A 20,256-nucleotide genomic window follows, 5' to 3' on the forward strand; every position below is an offset into this window, starting at 1 on the left:
ACAATGTTCTGTTTACCAGTGTTTTACTTTTATTGGAGTTCATCTGATTGAACTCAGTCCTTTTACAGAGTTCAGTATCACTGACAGAAAATAAAGTTTTTATTTCTTCTTCCTGAAGTTTAATTTATTTTAAAATTTTTTCCACTGTTTCATTTACTGCTTTGCTCAATACACAAACTGAATCATGTTGGGTATAGGCTATCTTGCACTCTTCTCAGTGACAGCCTCTGTTCAGCTCCTGTATCTGCAGTCTGGTTTCTGTAGAAGTTGTATATAACTTTTTATTCCTTTTATTTTACCCAGGAAAATTAAAGACTGTGTTTCAGTCAATAATGTCAAATGCTTACTCTGAATTTTGATTGAGTCACACAGTGGGAAACAAAATGACAGAGCGTATGTAGGTTAGACAAAATAATACATCAAAAATGTCAACAGGAAGTCTTGTCTGCATGCTTACAGGGATTCTGTGAATTACTGCAAACACCTTGCTATAAAATTCTTATTTCTGCAGCTTGTATTACCTACTATCCATCAACATAGTGATGGACTATAACATTTCTGGAAGTATTCTGGGCCAGTAGTATATGAATAAATTTTGTAGTCTAATCATTAGCTTAGTGCACCAGAGCATAATATTCTAGGGGAGAAATAATCTGTTGGTAGATGTGGACATAAGATGGGTATTTATAAAATTTGATTGAGATTCATTCAAATAAGTTTCATATTTTTCCTCCACATAATTTCTCATTTAATTAAAAAGTTATTCACAATAACAACACATCATAAGGCATGGATCTCATTGAGAGCAGTATTTTATATCTGCCATTTGAAGACCAAGGAGATAATTTCTGAAATTATTCACATATAGTAGTGATCACTTTGCCAGTGTGCTGTTTTACCTGGCTGATTTGTCACAAATAAGCACATTTAAGAAACATTCTTATGAGAAACAATAACGGCCTTTCAAATACTGCTGCAGCAGTGTCCATATTGGCCACTGCCTCACAGTCAGTTTTTACTGGGTACTTCTGGTCGCTGCACCGCATTTATCCAGAAACTGTCTGGTGTAGTCACAATTCCGTACTCACACAAGCCGTCAAGTGTGAGGGGCTTTTCGCTCTGTGGCTGTTGCAGTGTAAAGGAATGCAGCATTCCCCCAAGGAAAAGAAACAAACTGTTGCGAGCATAGGTCTTCCCGAAGCATTCTCGCCGACCTGTATATAAATAAAAACAACGAAAATTATGTAACTTAGCAAACACAATGGAACAGAAAAGTGCAGCTTAATTTTCTCATACATAGAAGAAGAAAATGTAGTACTTTATATGGCCTAAATTTGAAAATGTTTTATTTCCATTTCAGACTTAAGTTTCTACAACTTCTTATATACCATAATGATAGAAACACAATGGATCAGAATGTATCAGTATACCTTCTGAATCTCTTTCATAGCTGAAATGTACGAAACACAGAGCAGATTTTCACTCTGCAGTGGACTGTGCACTGATATGAAACTTCTGGCAAATCAGAACTGTGTATCAGGGTCTTTGCATTTCCTGGGAAAAACTTCTACCAATTGAGGGATCAAGACATGTCTCCACAGGTTTACTTCCACCAGTACCTTCAAACTACTTCTGTGAAGTTTGGAAAATAGGAACATGCTGGCAAAAATAAAGCTGTGGGAAATGGTCATGAGTCATGTGTGAGTAGCTCAGTTGGTAGAAGATTTGCCTGGGAAGGCAAAGGTTCTGGATTCAGGTCCTGATCTGACACATAATATTAATCTTACAGGAAATTCAAAAAAGTTCACACACTACTGCAGAGTGAAAATTCATTTTGGGAACAATCCACTTGGCTGTGGCTAAACCATTTCTGCATGCTGTCCTTTCTTCCAGGAGAGGTAGTCATGTAAAGTATGCAGGAGAATTTTGTGAAGTTTGGAATTTAGGAGAGAGGTACTTATGGAAACACAGCTGTGAGAGTAGCTCATTAGTTGTAGCTGGATAGTTCAGTCGACAGAAGCACTTGTCCAAAACAGGCGAAAGTTCTGAGTTTGAGTCTCAGCCTGACACACAGATGTAATCTGCCAGGTCGTGTCAATGTTCAAAATGTGTAAAAGAAGCCATTTTCCTGTGTGAGGCTATTTTTTTATTTATTGAAATAATTGATTTATATCATTTAATTACTGATTAGTTAACTGTGTCTTCTTATTTATTATCAAGTGACATGCAAAAATTGTGTTGGGTGCTTACAGTACATCATGAATGACAGGATAGAACAACATATAATGACATCAATATAAACAACATAGCACAACCATAGTGGACACAATTATCACAGATGATGACAGGATAGAACAACATATAATGACATCAATATAAACAACATAGCACAACCATAGTGGACACAATTATCACAGATGTTGACGTATAGCAAACTGGAATTACTCCGTCTGTTTTGGTTATAACTCCTGATAATAATAATTTTTTTCTGACCTTTATCATACCTTAGTACAGTTATGCATATAATTTCTATGCGGCACGTACATAAATATTTCAAAATATTATATAGGCGGAAGCTCACTTGCATTCATTGTTCAGGTTATCATGTGCTGAATCTTCTGGTATATGTAATTTTCATGAAAGTTCCGCTAATCGAAAGATATGTATAACTGAATTTATTATTGCAACACACAAGAATAAATTTCTAGTCAGGTAATCACTAGATCTGATCATACTGACAACAACCATTGGGGAAAATGGCATTCCAGCTTGAGAGATGCTGCTACTCAGTGGACAAGTTGACCAAAGAAGTTATGTTAAACATCTTCTGTACCATAACGATATGATTAATAAATGTACATTATGTGACAAGTCGATGACAGTCAACACACACAATAAGAGATCTTGAACCAGTTTATTTATTTATTTATTTTTTGCCAAAATGCGTATGGAGAAAACGTTTTTGTCATGTGTTCTGGTGGACAAAGATACTGTTCTTTGTTTCTCCTCAAACTCCATTTTTTGTTATTTATTTACATTTCATGTATTTTCTTATTTTCTGTAGATCCAGTAATTAATAAATTGTACTGATATATAGTACTTGTAAGGCATTTACAATACATTTGAGAATTTGGACACTGGTTTGTACATAAAGTAATTTCGCTTGTAAACACAAATAAGTGTTAACAATGAAATTCATATAACGCATTTCACAATGCACTATATTATTGAGTTAAACATTATTATAAGATTACTGTAAGGAATATAAATAACTGCATTAATTGACTGTTCCATCAGTTCTTGGTAGAATATTGTATACATTATGAATTAACACACACGACACTGGCGTAATATTCTGCAATATTGTAGAGTATTATACCAGTGCCATGAATGTTTTCATTCATAATTAATAAAAATAAGTTTCAAGAAGTTTTTTAATATTTATTCAGATCAATAGTACTTGGCTGATACTGCCTGGAAGAGTGTTGCATAACTTTGGAGTGGAGCAGTGTTCTCAATTCTGGACTAAAGTGAGACTTTTTGCCACTCTGTGCACATCATACTTATTTCGTAGTGTTATGGTTGTGATACATATATTGTTCATTTTGTACAAGCCATAATTCTTGGCAACAGAAGACATAAGAGAAAGAATGTACTGAGATGTCACGATAGTGATGCCTAGCTGTTTGAATATGTTTCTAAAAGAACTCCTCATGCAGGTCCCATACACGATTACGATCACTCAGTTTTGTATACTTAATAAATTTTATTGTATGCGATTGAGTGCTGCAGAAATGTTCCTGATCTAAGTCTTTTACAGAAGCCACGTGTGTGTACAGATAAAATTAGCTTATTATCTGTCTGTGTGCCAGGAATTTGGAAGACTGTACTGTCATTAATTCTGTTTCAGTAAGTGATATTCTTAGTTCTTCCTCCATGTTTTGTGTTGTGTGAAATTCTAGTAATTGTACAGGTTGCATTGTCATTAAATGTCAGACGGTTTGCAGTGACCTCTGCAAATATTGTGTTCACTGTGCTCTACATGCCGCTGTTCTGTGATTTCTCAATCAATATATTTGTCATTTGCAAAAAGAGTAAAGTGTGTTTTTAGGTCCACGTGCACTGGCCGGTCTTTTACAAACATTAGGAATAGCAATGAAGCCTACACTCCCTTCTTCTTTTTCTGTCTCCTCCTCTCAGTACATTGCTACATATCACTGTGGGTGCACACAACACTCCCTGACTGCAACCGTAGCACTGTGGAGCACGAGGTTGTGTGCCTTTCAGTCCTGTTGAATGTGGTTGCAATTGCACATGCTGTTTGTCATGGGATCCTCTTGCCTGTTGTGCAATATAGTGGTCATCTATTGCTCTTTCAGGCAGCAGTGCCTGTGGTTCGGAATGCTCCCCACGCACATGAAACAATGTTGTTTGCAATACCAAACTCGTTGGCTACACTCATCACATTTTGTCCTCCTTCCAGTTTCCCATTCTTCCCCATGTGACAATGTCCACATCATGTCTCTGGCCCATGTTGTAATGAAGAATACCACTGCAACACACTGAAATTGCTCATTGGTTGACAGACACTGTCTTTTCCTGTTGCTTCAACTACCTCATGTTTCGGGGCCAGCCCCATTTGGTGCTGTGGTCCCTATGACCTCATGCTGCGTGATGTCCAGATGTCTGCACCTGACTGGAAGATCGCTGGCAACATGCTCCTGCACTTTCATCCATTTCCACTAAGTTGTTGGTGTATTATGTTGCTTTACCTATCTCGGATTGCAAGTTTTGCAGAGCAGTGTATGAGGTGCAGCTAGAAAAAAACCGGACTGATGCTGGAAAAAACATTTATTTACAATTATTTACAATTTCATGTTATCTCCTTCAATGTACTCTCCTCCTCGGTCTCTACACCGCTCCATACAAATTTTCCACTGTTCATAGCAATGCTGCAGATCATTTTCGGTAAGTCCATACATTACTTCCGTCACTTTTTCTTTTACTGCTTCAACAGTCTCAAATCTAGTTCCTTTCAAAGCTGACTTGACTTTAGGGAAAAGAAAAAAGTCACAGGAAGCCAAATCAGGTGAGTAGGGTGGATGATCTAAGATGGGAATGTTGTGTTTTGCCAAAAACGTCTTCACTGACAACGCACTGTGAGCTGGGGCATTGTCTTGGTGAAGGATCCATGACTTTTTTCTCCACAAATCGTTCCGTTTTCTCCGTACTCACTCACGTAGGGTAGCCAGGACGCTAATGTAGTAATGCTGATTCACTGTTTGTCCTTCTGGTACCCAATCAATGTGCACAATCCCTTTGATGTCAAAAAAAAAAAAAAAAAAAAAAAAAAAAAAAAAAAAATCATCATTGCCCTGAATTTCGATTTTGACATTCGTGCTTTTTTTTTGTCGTGGAGAACCAGGAGTTTTCCAATGCATCGATTGGCGTTTAGTTTCGGGATCGTAAGTAAAAAACCACGATTCATCGCAAGTAATAACATTTTGTAAGAAGATGGGATCACTTTCAATGTTTTCCAGGATGTCAGAACAAATCATTCTTCAGCGTTCCTTCTGTTCAATTGTGAGACACTTTGGAACCATTTTTGAACACACTTTGTTCATGTTGAAACTTTCATGAAGAATCTGCCTAACACTTTCCTTGTCAACTCCTGTTAACTCAGACACTGCTCTGATTGTTAAACGGCGATCTTGTTGAACAAGTTTACCGATTTTTTCAATGTTTGCATCAGTTTTTGCTGACAATGGTCTGCCAGTGCGAGTGTCATCACTGGTGTCTTCGCGGCCATCTTTAAATCGTTTAAACCACTCAAACACTTGTGTTCGCGATAAACAATCATCGCCGTACACTTGTTGTAACATTACAAACGTTTCACTTGCAGATTTTCCTAGTTTGAAACAAAATTTGATGTTAACACGCTGTTCTTTCTGTACACTCAACATTTTCCGACGCACAGACAAAACGTCAACTACTTAAAACAGACGCCACGGGCAGACTGAGTGCAGGAGGCAGATGAAACTCGAGCAGTAGGCGGAGCGAGAGTCACGTGACAGGCCACGCGACTTTCAGCCTTATTGCATTCGTTTTATTGTTTCACCAGTACTAGTCCAGTTTTTTTCTAGCCACACCTCGTATTTAACAGAATTTTTTTTTCATGTAACAGTAATGTAATTTTTTGATTGAAAATTAAATATCTGCAATAGAAAAAAACATGAAGGGTTGAGAAAATACTGTTGAATAGGAACAGAAACAATCAGGAAAATTTTCACATTATTATTCCATGAAGTGGAGAAATAGCAGTTAAAGAAAAGGCACTGTATTTTCCATTGCCTTCAGCAATGCTAAATGTATAATTTGATATAATCATAGACAATTATTGCTAGAAATGCGGCAGAATTTTGTAAGAAATATTAAGTCTATACCTCAATTTCAGGAGAGTGTAGGTGTCCCTTTATCCCCCTCCCTCCTTACAAACAGTTATGCTTGTTACCTTTACTCCTTGGATTATAATCATGATTTGTGATTGTTTTTATTTGATTTGTGTGTTGTTACATATGGATATGAGACAAGTCACTCTTACAATTTATTTAAATATCAGAATTAACTCATACTAAAAGAAAGAACAATTGCATCTGTAGAATGAAATAAATCAGTTAAAAACTTTTGTTAGTCTAAGAAAACCTTTAACGCGGTTTCTTTAGACTCATAGTAAGGTAAATATCAATTACGTCTGTAAAGCAAACTAAATCAACTATACACTTATTGTATTTAAAACATATTTTGCAGCAATAAATCCATGAAGAAACTACACATAATACCATTAACCCTAGAACCACTAGGGATGGGGGGAGGGGGCAAAGTTGCCCACAGTATTTGTTTTATTTGTGTAATATATCTATTTGTTGGAGTGAAGAAGAAAGAATTTTGGTAGTTGTAGAAAAAATATATAGAGTATGTGCTGTCATGGTTTTATAAATTTTGTGAATTATTTAAATTTGCCCATGATATTTAATTTAAGTGCAGGCAGTTTTTGCCCCCTCGTCCCCCCTGTCTTACACGTTGGTGAGAATTTTTCTCATTAAAATATTTCTCAATATGGCAGAAAGAAATGCAATTTATGATTGTTGGTATCACTGTATTGTGCTGCCATTGTTATTTTGAAATATATCTCCTTTGTTGTTTGAGCAGTTGTACATTACTCGCAGTTCTAATAAAATGTCTCGTCAGTATCAGAGGTTTCTCACAGATGAAGAGGAATCAGCTATAATAAATGAAGCAAGTGAAGGTGATGAAAGTGATCCAGAAGGAGATGATACAGTTGTGACATACGATAGTGACACAGTAATTGAAAGTTCACAGAGTTCATCCCCTGATGAACAGTATGCAGCTGCTTCCAGCATCACTGTTACAGCAAAAAGCAGTAGGAAATATATTACCGCTCCTCCAAGGCAAGTATGCAGCTCAGTACAAAATATAGTGAATTTTCATGAAGGTTTGACTCACGAAGGCTTGACATCTAGTGCGTCAGAATCTTTCAAAAAGTTCATAACTTCCAAAATAATGAACTATACAAACCAAGAAGCTCGTAATTAGAACTTAAAACTTACAACCAAAGAAGAAATGTATGCCTTCATTGGTATTTTGATGCTTATGGACACAAATAATGACACTAGACTGCCTATTGAGGACTTATGGGGGAAAGTACTGGGAAAGAGTATCTACATAGCTACAATAAGTCATATTCGATGTGGACAACTTCTGTCCCTGATTAAATTTGATGATAAAGAAACAAGAAATGAAAGACGAATGCAGGATAAGTTTTGCCCCCTTCGAGAAGTTTTCAACAGAATTGATGAAATGCTTGTGAAGTACTACATACTAAGTGAAGATCTAATGATCGATGAAATGCTCTCCCTATTTTGAGGAAGGTGTCCCTTTAAGGGCTTTGTGAAAGACAAGCCTATGAAGTATGGCATATTAATTAGGATGTTATCGGATGCACACACTCGGTACGTTCTAAAAATGGAGGTCTATGCAGGGAAGGATGAACGACCCGTCGAGGAATGGAGTGCAAAGGCAGTTGTTAGATGCATAGTGAATCCGCTGGCAGGAAGTGGAAGAAATTTAACAACGAATCATTATTATACATCCATAGACCTAGCCGAGGAGCTTTACAATGATGACAAGTTAACTTTGGTGGGAACATTGATGAGTAACAGAAAAAACATACCATAACAGCTAAAGAAGACACAGGGTTAATTCCTCTAAGTTCTTATTCACATATCCAGAAACGGGCAATGCAGCAGTTACCTTGGTTCCATAGATCTCTAAACTGAAGTCTACTAAGACTGTCCTACTTCTTTCCACACAACACAATCGTAAGAAGGTAGATGAGTCATCAGAGAAAAAAATGCAAACATCAATCTCTACTACAATGAACCTACAGGAGGCATAGACAGCATTGATCAAATGATGTAACATCATTCAGTAAAACGAGGGATGAGAAGGTGACCATTATCTCTCTTTTTCACCTGGATAGATATTGCCTCTCTCAGTGGAAATTTGTGGTAAGATCTTATGGGACCAAACTGCTGAGGTCATTGGTGCGTAAGCTTAGACACTACTTAATCTAACTTAAACTAACTTAGGCTAAGGACAACACAGACAGCCACGCCCAAGGAAGGACTCGAACCTCCGATGGGGTGAGCCGTGCGGACTGTGAAAAGGGGCCTTAGACCGCACGGCTACGCAGTGTGACCTCTCTCAATGCTGGAACAATTTTCGTGATAAACAACCCAAACTGGAATAAGAAGAAGCATAATGTAAGAAGGCTGTATCTGCTAGAATTAGGTCAACAGCTTGTTAGGCCAGTTGTGGAAGAGAGCAAAGAATATAATGAGTTTACAAAAGCCTATTATCTCTGCAATGGAAAGTGTTCTAAGGAAACGGCTGCCCAGCATTGCTGCAACTGTTCAACCAGTTGAATTTTATTCAAGAAGAAGATGTCACATTTGTTTGAAGAGTAAAACCTGTAGAAAAGAAGAAGACAAGATGACAAAAGTGTCTATAGTTTGTTGCAGGTGTTCAGAGTATGTGTGTTCCACACATTCTGCAAAAACAATCATATCCAAAGGTTGTGAAACTGAAAGTGAAAGTGAGTAGGAAGGAAAACCTCAATTGTAATTTCTGACTTTGATTTTCTGTTTTCTTATTTGTGGTTTGCTATTGTATATTCTTTTATGATTTCTTGATATAAGTCTGATGTATATGGAAGTGTTAGTTTCGTGATAAAAACATAACAATATTCTTCATATTCATTACTTTATTTATTGTATTTGTATATGTTATAATGTTCCTGATAACTATGGAAAGTGTGTTGCAACCTAGTAAAGAAATTCCTAGTTCATTAAATAATCAAAACAAAACAAAGAAACAAAAAATGTTAAAAAGTGAAAAGAATGCAAGGGCAATTTTTGCCTCCCCCCTTCCCCCTTCCTTAGACATCCATGTGACAGATCTGAGCTTAGTGGTGCTAGGGTTAATCCATATTAATAATATCAGATTGAGTACCGACATTAACATTGGGATTAAAAAAAGAAAATTATTGTCCATGGCTGAGACTTACCTCCTCCAAATGGCAGTGTCCTGTCTGGCAAAAGCTTGCCTGTTTCGTCAAGGAATCTCTCAGGTCTGAAGTTTTCTGGATCCCCCCACACTTCTGGATTCATGTGGAAAGCTTCGAGACCTGGCAGCAGAATTGTGCCCTGAAAATATATGTGGGCATTGTTAAGAAACAATACAGTTAAAGACTGGCTTGTGATTGATTATTTTAAATTTTTTCTCAGTTTAACATAATATTTCTCTGTTGTTAGTTCTGAGACTGACAGGTTTCCACCGGCCGGAGTGGCCGAGCGGTTCTAGACGCTACGGTTTGGAACCGCGCTACTGCTACAGTCACAGGTTCAAATCCTGCCTCGGGCATGGATGTGTGTGATGTCCTTAGGCTAGTTAGGTTTAAGTAGTTCTAAGTTCTAGGGGACTGATGACCAAAGAAGTTAAGTCCCATAGTGCTCAGAGCCATTTGAACCATCTGACAGGTTTCCTTTCTAAGTGGCAGTATATCTGTAGAAAAGTGAGGAATAATATCAGTGAAAATACAAATCCAATTTCTTTATTCAGTTTCCACTGTAAATGATATTGATCCCCTTTACTTTGAAGGCCATGAAGGACATTCCGACTTAGTGTCTGAATAGTATCATTTTGTCTAGCCCTATCACCTCCTTTTTATTGTGTGCATATGTGTGTGCAGAAGTGTATATTCTCTACACAGGAGGAATGTTTTTAAGTAAAATCCATTTCAGTTGAAACAAAATTATTTCTTTCCTTGCACACTGAGCTATTTTTCTACACAGTTTCATTCCTTTCTTAAACATTTATCATAGTGTGAGACTAATTTGTGTATACAACCAGTTTTCAGCTCCTTAATCAGTATCAAACCACAGTCTTCAAGATGTTTTGCAGCAACTGCATGTACTAGATTTTCAGTGACTACAGAAGCTCCGCCTAGTTTTATTGTGAATTCTGTCCCATCTGTCCTTGGCAGTGTTACTCATCTACTTACTTCACTCATGGTCTCTCATTGCACCAGGGCCAATTGTTCTCACATGTGTGGTGGAGAAGTCTGGCACTAACACATTCCTCACTTTTAAAAACACAATAACAGAGCATCTTTCATAATTAGCAGGGCTTTCAGTTCTCTTAACATTTTAAGCTTGCAGTATAAATGGGTCAAAGTGTTGAAACAACTGGAAATTGAGTCTGTTTGACCACAAGGCATGTGTGTTTCTACAGACAAGTGAAATTTTTCACAATCGGACATTATTTAAAAGATACCCCTTGTAAACTGATCAATTTTGGAGGTTTGCATCAATATTGTCTCATTTTCCTCGCAGTTTAAATGCTCTCAGTGATTACAAGACCAGTCACACTCTTGAGATTCATCTAGTGGTGTTGAGAGATACTGCTAAGGTATTAAATGTGTTTATTTTCCATTTCCTCCCACCTCCTGTGCCGCTGTCATTAGTAGCTTCATCTGCATGAGATTGCCCTATCTTCCTCTTGCTCATTCAACCCCAAAAGGACTGTTGGCAGGAGATAGTCAATCCATCCTTCATTGGCTGTTTGTACACATCTGTTCAGATGCTGAAGTACCATTGAAGGAAATATTACAGGGAAGAAGAAGAAGAAGTGTTAGAATGCTGGATGATGTTAAAAGTGACAAAGTTAGCAGCAATTTAAGGGAGAAGTACAGGGCAGAGGAAATTTGTAAGAAAGATGTATGAGAGAAGAAGAAAGTGTCTCCAGCCTTCAGATGTAATTGCAAATTAATCGTCACTCTTCCAGTATACACCAGTTTATCTTAATATTTCTATGGCTCTTTCTGTAACTGCATATATTTTATTTTCTAAACATATAGAAACCATATGAGCAATTATATTTCCTGTAAATTAATTAAATCTGATGGTCTAGTATCAACTGTATCTATTTTAAATTGTTTTCTCCCATAGTGAAATTATTAAATCTAAGAAACCATTTGATGCTTCCCACTTTGATAGCTCTTATTGGAAATTGTAGTTAACATGTGTTGTCTGTTCTGTTCTAGTCCCTTCAGCAGATCAGCTGGTTATGTCACCAGCAACTGTAACTTTTCTCTTGTGCTTTTCCATAAGGAATTTTCGCACATAAAATTTTAGGTAGTGTGTTGACATTGTCTATTTCCTTTTGTGCATCCAGTTAATTTTCATGAGACTTATTCTTCTGGTCATATGCTTTTTACTTAACAGTGACTATATGGCAGTTCATTTTTGATACCACCACTGTATATTCTTCTTCCAAGCTTCCTATTTAGTTTTAACACTTTCTGGTATATCGTCTTTCTGAAGTATAATTATTATTTTGTATATCACACCTACACACACTTCACTGGATTTATCTGCTGAACTACGTAATTTATCATTTAACGTCCTATGTTTCATTTTTTATTTTTACCTTTCTGCAGAATTCCCAAGCATTCCTTGTTTTACTGGACTTTCCTAATTCGTCTTCAAAAAGTTTCTCCAGCATCTTTTCACTGTTTATTTCCCTGAATCTGTTTTCCATCTCTTCCTTGATTTTCTTGTGCTTATTTACAAGTGTCTCCAGATTCCATTTTAACTCCTCATTCCTCATTTTCTTGATGTATTTTATAGACCTAGAGAAGACATATGATGGTGTGCCACGGGATGAGCTTGCAACCATAATGAAGGGAAAAGATAGCAGATTGGAAAGGCATGCAACTTATAAAATCATTATATTTAAATAAAAAAAGTGCCAGTGAGAGTGAGAAAAGAAAATGCCAAATGGACTGATTTACTTTTTTGGAGAATATGAATCACCCTGTCCACTAGATGACAACAGGGTGGAGTTTGGAGGAGGAAGAATATGGTGTTTGAAGTTTGCAAATGATATTGTCCTAGTAATGGATAAAACAGAATTGCAGGAAACAGTGTATATCATTGAAGCCAGATTGAAGAGTTGTGGAATGAAAACCAGTAAAAAAAAAAAAAAAAGGAAGTAATGGTACTTGGAGGAAATGGAAGGGTAAAGATAATGCTGAATGGAGGAATGCTAGAATGTTTGCACTTGAAATTCCTACGCAGTGGAGTAGAAAACATCTGTAAGTGCAGCACAGGAATTAAAACCAGGAAAGCAGTGGAAAAACAGGTATATTTTTATGGAAAGGAGAGGTTATTGGAGCAATAAGGACAAAGATTTGATAAGAACACCAATAAAGTTTTCTTTATGGAATGTTCTTCTCTTTGGTGCTGAAATATGGCCAGTGAGAAAGAAAGACAAAGCAATGATGGGGATTCTGAGACATGGCAGAGTGTGGGAAGAATAAGTTGGATGGACGGAGAGGGGGGGATGAGGTGCAGAGAAGATTGGGAGAGGAAAGACAATCCTGAATGTAAGAGAAAGAAAGAAGAGAAACTGGATAGGACATACATTAAGAAATAAGGTGCAAATAAAAAAATTGGAGTGGTATGTTGAAGGGAACAGGAAGCAATGGAGGAAGCAAGTTCAGATATTGGGTGATTTTTTGGATGCAACACTAAGAAGTAAGTAGTGAACCACCTGAAATGGATCTTCAGAGGACTTGCTAACATTGCAGAACAATGGTGGTGCTGATTTCAGGAATGTTTGTATTTCTGATATTAAAAGATTGCAGTCTGGTACTATATCTGCTGCTTCTAGAATTTTCATATCACTTATGTTAATTCTAAATCTCTATTTAATCAATATATAACCAGTCCAGCAGCTTCTGTTGTATCAAGGGCTTCTCCAAGTGTACAGTTCCATTTTCTTCTTTCTGAAAAAAGTAATCAGCACTGTGAGATCATTCTATCTACAGAAATCTATGAGTGTCTCACATCTTACATTTCTCCTACCTAGACCAAATGGTCTTACAGTTTTATTTACTATTCCATATCCTATCTCAAAGCCTTCAGTCACTACGACACTGACTGAATCACTGCATCACTTCTTTCTTCAAATACACATTCCATCTCGAGGCCTCACTGGGTCGTGGGTATATTCATTTCAGTAATCAAAGTGTCTTCAAGTTTTGACTTCTTAACTAAGATTAATCAGTAACACCAGCTTTACACTCAAATAATATTTTATGCAGTCTTATTGGTGGGATAATGGAAACTGCCTTTCCAGTCTGTTGCCTTCCTGAGTAGAATGTCATACACTTTCCTGATGGTGTTTATGTTCTTCCTGTCCAAGATACTTAAACAAAAATACTTAAATCATGTTCCTGCACCTTCAGTTACATTCCATGTCTTCATGTTAAAATGAAAACTATCATTTCTATCCTTTGCGATGACTCCTGCCAAAGTGATCCTCACCCAGAGATCCGACAGGAGTACTATTTTGCTTTCTTGATGCCCCATTAAAAAACATTACAGTGCTGCCTGTAGTGCACATTTAATTCTTGATTATAACTAATCTTCTGCCTTAACTAATGCTTTCTCTCACTGGCATGAGATACTTCTATACTAGATTTAAACCAGCATTTTTCTCGATTTCTTCAATAGCTGCCCCTGGCTTAATCTAAAAGAAAACTAGATTCAGAGCATTACAAGAATGTTTCCAGGGAAGAACTAAAGTTGATATCTCCTGCGTGCCCTCATTAAACCTCTTCTCATGTTTCATTGAGTAAATTTCTCCAACCGCTGAGAATGTTCCTGTGTTTATGAGCCGGCCGGTGTGGCCAAGCGGTTAAAGGCGCTACAGTCTGGAACCGCGTGACCGCTACGGTCGCAGGTTCGAATCCTGCCTCGGGCGTGGATGTGTGTGATGTCCTTAGGTTAGTTAGGTTTAAGTAGTTCTAAGTTCTAGGGGACTGATGACCACAGCAGTTAAGTCCCATAGTGCTCAGAGCCATTTGAACCATTTTTTGTGTCTATGATTTTATGACTGTACTTTCCTCTTCTTAACTAAACCTGATTTATGGGGATTCTTTGTTACTGCCACTTAAATGCCACAATCAGAAAACCCATTTATTATGGGACTCACTTTATTTCATGAAAGGCAGTTGGATTTAGAAATACATTATCTGTGCTGGCGTAAGCTGTTTCCATCACACTGGTTGGCAAAGAAGAAGCCCGAAGATCAATTAGTAGGTGCTGGACTAAGCACGCCTGTCACGAGAGGGGCCAGAGACACACCGAGAAGCAACAATCTGACAATGCCCTCTCGACAACACGTATTTAGGCTGCCACTGCTGACCGGAAGGTCTCACTCGATCATCCAGTTTGGTGTCAGTCAGTTCCTTACAGAGCACGTTTGGTTCATCACAGGCTATGACAGTACATAGTGACCAGATTAGTGGCTATAGTGGGATTAGTTTACCACAACCGGAATTGTACCCTACTAGCAGTGAGAAACTAAAGTTTGTAATAGCAAGATTACCAAAATTGACATTACATTAGTCTGCAAGAGGATTGCTCATGATGAGCTTGTACCACAAAACGTTGACTCAATTCATGTTAAGTAAATGTTTCCAGTTCATGTAAATAAACAACTGTATAAATTCACATGTGCATTTTTGTTGTAGGAGGAGGATACCGGCCACCCATAACAACGTCTCCCTTGCTTCCTTGTGGTACAAGATTCTACATTATCAATCACTGTTGCACTTTGTTAATGAATGTTAATGTGGTTAACAAGTTAAAGCTAAGCATCAGTAACTGAAAGCCCTTAGTCAGTACTACTTGAGATGAACTCAGTCTTGAAATCTCCATATAAATGATTAAAAAGAGGAAATGTTTCTTTATCAAGTTTCACGCAAAGCTACCAAACATGTATACCATACAGCAAATACATGAAGAGAGAGAAGCATTTAAACGAAGTCACACTTACCTTTGGAAGAGTGTACCCGTTGAGAGTTGCCTCTGCTGTAGATGCATGGGCAACACTGAGAGGCACAGCGGTCTTCCTGCGGAGCGCTTCACGTATGGTAGCTTCAAAATATGGTAGACTGGAACAAACGGCCTGTTTGTGAACATTAAACTAGTTTATTGCAAAGGTTGTTGCATTGCTCGTTATGAAAATACAATAAAGCATGTGAATGAAATACATTTTTGTATTAGGCCGTGGCATCCTGGAAGATAAAATAAAAAATGTGAAACAGAAGCTGATGAAGTGATTGACTTGTAACAATACTTTTCAGTGCTACAGAACTACTATTTCCTGGAGCTGATTTTCTGTATGTTGTTGGCATTGGAGTCATCTGCCTCAATGCCGCTTTAGTGGAGTACTCGGCGCTGTGTGAGTCTCTTGATCTTTAAATTTTGCATAATTACTGAAATCTACTTCCACCTGGAGCTGCTTATTGTATTCAAGGCTTGGTGTCCTGCTGAATTCTCTCCCCCCCCCCCCCCTGCCCCCCTCCCTCATACACACTAAGAAATTAACTATTCCTTGGTATTGTGAGATGTGCCCTATCAACTTTCCCTAATGACAGGAAAATTCCATGAAGAAAATAATGACAAATTGACAGTTTTTAGCAAAACAGTCTGAAAACAGCAATTTTTACAAAATATCATAGATAAAAATGTTATAAAACCATTTATATTTGTAAGTGATAGTTAATGAGTGTTGAAATTGAATTTTGCCTTCTTGTTTTATCAACACTGAGGTTCATGTGTAATCATGGAACATGCATTAAATTAGCCTCTCCTTCATCCATCTTCATTTTATCATTATGTTGACAACATGTTTACAGTCTCACCACACGGTTTAGACACTCTTGAGCACTTCCATGAACATATGAAAAGTATGCACCCATACATCCAGTCCACCGTCGAGACAGAGAAAAAAGGGAGGCTGCCATTTTGAGATGTTTTGATACAACAAAAATCAGATGGATGTCTCACCATTCAGTGTAGCTCAAGCTAACGCACATTGGCTTATCTCTTAGTACCCAGAGTTTTTACCATCCAGTTCACAAGAGAGCATTTTAAATACACTAATACACAGAGCAAAAACTGTTTCTGATGAGGACCACTTGGATTCCAAAATTAATCTCCAAAGTACATGTTCTGAAAGTATGGCTATAGGTCATGTGATATGAAGTCAGCATTCTCCAAGGAAAGGAAACATGAAAATGTTGACTGAATATTCACGTGATGAGCCACCAACTACATTTCTGCCTTCCTGCAATGTTACATCCAGCAAAATAGGTACAGTCCTGGGAAGAAGAAGTATAATACCTATTTTCCAACCTTCTAAGAAGGTAAGGGAGACACTATGACCTGTTAAGGATTGTCTCGATTTCAGAATACCTGGTATTTACAACATTCCTCATGAGTGTAGAAGCAATTACATTGGTCAGTCCATCCATACCATTTCCCACCATTGTCCAGAACATCAGTGGCATATTAAAAATTGAGAACTGGTGAAATCTACAGCCTCACAGACAAACATAAAATATTGGTTGATGAAACAAAAGTTTTGCCCCGGCTTCTACGTACTGTAATTAAAGAGGTTGTAGAAATAAGAATAATAAGAAAGTGCAATGCGAACTTCAACTGTGATAGCCAATATAATCTTAGTGGTGCACAGAACTGAGCTCTCAATGCAGAAAGAGCAAGACATATTCCTCAAAATGTTACGCTACAACGGGAGTGGTGGTGCCACCAGTACAAATGTCACCATCATCTGCGAGAGCACTGCGTAATTACTGAATAATCAGAAACCGTCTGTGGGCTATATAAGCCAACCACAGCAGCTGATTCAACAGTCAGTTGCTTCTGACAAACATGTCTACACATGCGGCCGCACTGCGTAGCCGCACAGTCTCAGACGCCTAGTCACGGTTCGCACGGCTTCCCCCGTTGGAGGTTCGTGTCATCCATCGGGCATGGGTGTGTGTGCTGTCCTTAGCATAAGTTATTTAAGTCATTACTTCTCACTTTGCAATAGGACATTCAAACTGGACGGTTGGCTGTGTGGCATTATGGAAATTAGTATGGTTTGGTTTAGCGACGAAGCCCACTTTCGTTTGGATGGGTTCGCCAGTAAGCAAAATTGGCGCATTTGGGGGACTGAGAATCCACATTTCGCGATTGAGAAGTCTCTTCTCCCTCAGCAGGTGACTGCACGGTATGCTATGTCCAATCACGGAACAATCGGTGCGATATTCCTTGATGGTACGGTGACTACTGAATGGTACATGAATGCTTTGTAAGATGATTTAATCCCCATTATCCAAAGTGACCATGATTTCAACAAGATGTGGTTCATGCAAGACAGAACTCAACCCCATGGAAGCAGGAGAGTGTTTGATGTCCTGGAGGGGCACTTTGGGGACTGCATTCTGGCTCTGGGGTACCCAGAGGCCACTATCATGGACCTCGATTGGCTGCCATGTTCTCTGGATCTGCACACATGCGGCTCCTTTTTGTGGGGCAATATTAAAGACAAAGAGCTCAAATCAGCCATTTTGGAGGTAATCAACAGCATCGATGTTCTGACACTTCAGCGGGTCATGCAGAATTTAGCTATTCGTCTGCGCCACATCATCGCCAATGATGGCAGGCATATCGAACATGTCATAACCAAAATCTGAATATCTGTAGTGATGTTTGCATGTTGAATAAATTGTGTTCACGCCATAGTTTTTTCTGATTTACAGTTTTCTTCGTGTAATTCAATAATTGTCATCCTTTCTCTTTTTTTTTTTTTTTTTTTTTTTTTTTCAGCAATCTTCTGAGTGGTCTGAGATTGCCCAGCACGAACCTCTCTCTCTCCTCTACCAATCTTCTAGCCGCGCAGAGTGGCCGCGCGGTTTGAGGCGTCCTGTTATGGACTGCGAGGCCCCTCCCGCCGGAGGTTCGAGTCCTCCCTTGGGCATGAGTGTGTGTGTTGTTCCTAGCGTAAGTTAGTTTAAGTAGTGTGTAAGTCTAAGGACCGATGACCTAAGCAGTTTGGTCCCTTAGGGATTCTCACACATTTGAACATTTTTTTGAACCAACGTTGTCAGCTCAGAGTAGCATCTACATCCAACGACTTCAGTAATTTGTTGAACTACTATATATATTCCAATCTCTGTCTTCTCCTACGGTTTCTGCCCTCTACAGCTCTCTAGTACTATGAAAGCTATTCCATAATGTCTTAACACGTGTCCTATCATCCTGTCCTTCCTTCTAGTCAAGTGATTTTCATGTATAGCTTTCCTCGCCCATTGTGTGGAGTACTCACCAGTCTCGATCACTGCCGGGTACTCACTTTGGGCGGTCATCCAGCGTGGGAAGCCTCCCTCTGCCCACCACGCTGTCAATCTCGAGATGCACCTTGGTTTGCACCTCTGGGTGCAGCACCAGGCAGCGCACGGCTTCTGCCAGAGCGGTGGTGGTCACCGTCAGCGACGGGAGCAGCAGGTCCGTCCCCGTGGCGATCACCTGCTCAACTGCACAGAAAATCCGGCATTCTTAGTGCAGTGTCATGAGCCACTTGTCATGTCTCAAAAAAAAAAAAAAAAAAAAAAAAACAGGAATTTCAATGTCAGGACCAAATACTCATCGTTCAGTTTCCTTACTGGTGTCTTTCCCAAAAAATTCGAAAAAGTAAAGTACTCAAGGGCAATCTCATGTCGAGGGAGAAACAATTTACTGAACACGTCACATTTTGGGTCCAGAATGATTGCTCGACTGAGAATGATATTTATACATTCACTCACTAAATATTTTAGGCCTTAAATAATAAAATATCAGCAGTTAATATTATTTATAGGCTGCCCAAGGCGTTTGATCTGCGTAAATCAGTTATATTACTCTCTAAGAAACACTTAAGTTTTAAAACAATGATTGTTTTAAAAACCACTGGTTTGAATCATACTTAATAAACAGAATGCAAGAACTTGTGCTGTTAATTAATACAGGGTCGGAAGGAGAGAAACTTTTAGTGACTGAAAAGAAAGTACGAGGGGAGTCCCACAGAGTTCGATTTTGGGTTCGTTCCTATTCCTTACATTTGTGAGCAATCCTGGAGTTCCACAGGATTCAATTTTGTGTCCACTACTGTATCTTATATATGTGAATTACCCTCCACTTAATATTCATTAAGCAGAACTGAAACTATTCAGATGATACTAACGTCACGAGGGTTGGAACTTAAATAGTGGCAACTATTTATTCACAATCGATACAAAAGAGTTACATGTTTGCACCTGTTACTGTCCTTCAAAGTAGTTACCAGCGTTGTGTGGAACCCGTTGCCAGCGATGTAGAAGGCGTAGTATACCGTTAGCAGAGCCCGTTCTGTTGATGGTGCGAATGGAGCGATCTACTGCCTGTCGAATCTCTGGACCAGTTCTGAAGCGAATGCCACGAAGTGGTTCCGTCATCTTCGGAATCAAATCAGAGTCACAAGGACTTAATTCCGGGGAGTATGGTGGATGGTACAGTACTTCCCAGTCCCACCGACCGAACAGAGCAGCCACAGCTTGTCTGTATGCGCCCTCGCATTGTGGTGCAAAATGATGGTGGGTTGCGCGGAAAGTGTCGCCGCTTCTTTCGCAAAGCTGAAGACCTTAATGACACTGTCGTGCTGTACAACCTTTGGCATATTCAATCTTGATCCAACTCCGTTGTTCCTGTTTCGAAAACATAGTGACACCGTTACGTGAGA

The 20,256-nt window shown here is 38.6% G+C and overlaps 1 protein-coding gene across 1 annotated transcript in view; it reads right to left on the reverse strand.

The window, feature by feature from the left end:
* Positions 1-1,008: 1,008 nt before the first annotated feature.
* Positions 1,009-20,256, reverse strand: part of LOC126214940 (probable cytochrome P450 304a1) — a 122,625-nt gene continuing 103,377 nt past the window's right edge. Inside the window, exons 6-9 of the mRNA XM_049941578.1 lie at positions 18,856-19,036; positions 15,487-15,604; positions 9,647-9,785; positions 1,009-1,214 (exon numbers count right to left, since the gene is read on the reverse strand). Coding sequence (XP_049797535.1) covers positions 1,009-1,214; positions 9,647-9,785; positions 15,487-15,604; positions 18,856-19,036 — 644 coding nt within the window. The remainder of the gene's footprint in view (positions 1,215-9,646; positions 9,786-15,486; positions 15,605-18,855; positions 19,037-20,256) is intronic.

Source organism: Schistocerca nitens, chromosome 12 (assembly GCF_023898315.1).
Source record: "Schistocerca nitens isolate TAMUIC-IGC-003100 chromosome 12, iqSchNite1.1, whole genome shotgun sequence".
Taxonomy (NCBI): domain Eukaryota; kingdom Metazoa; phylum Arthropoda; class Insecta; order Orthoptera; family Acrididae; genus Schistocerca; species Schistocerca nitens.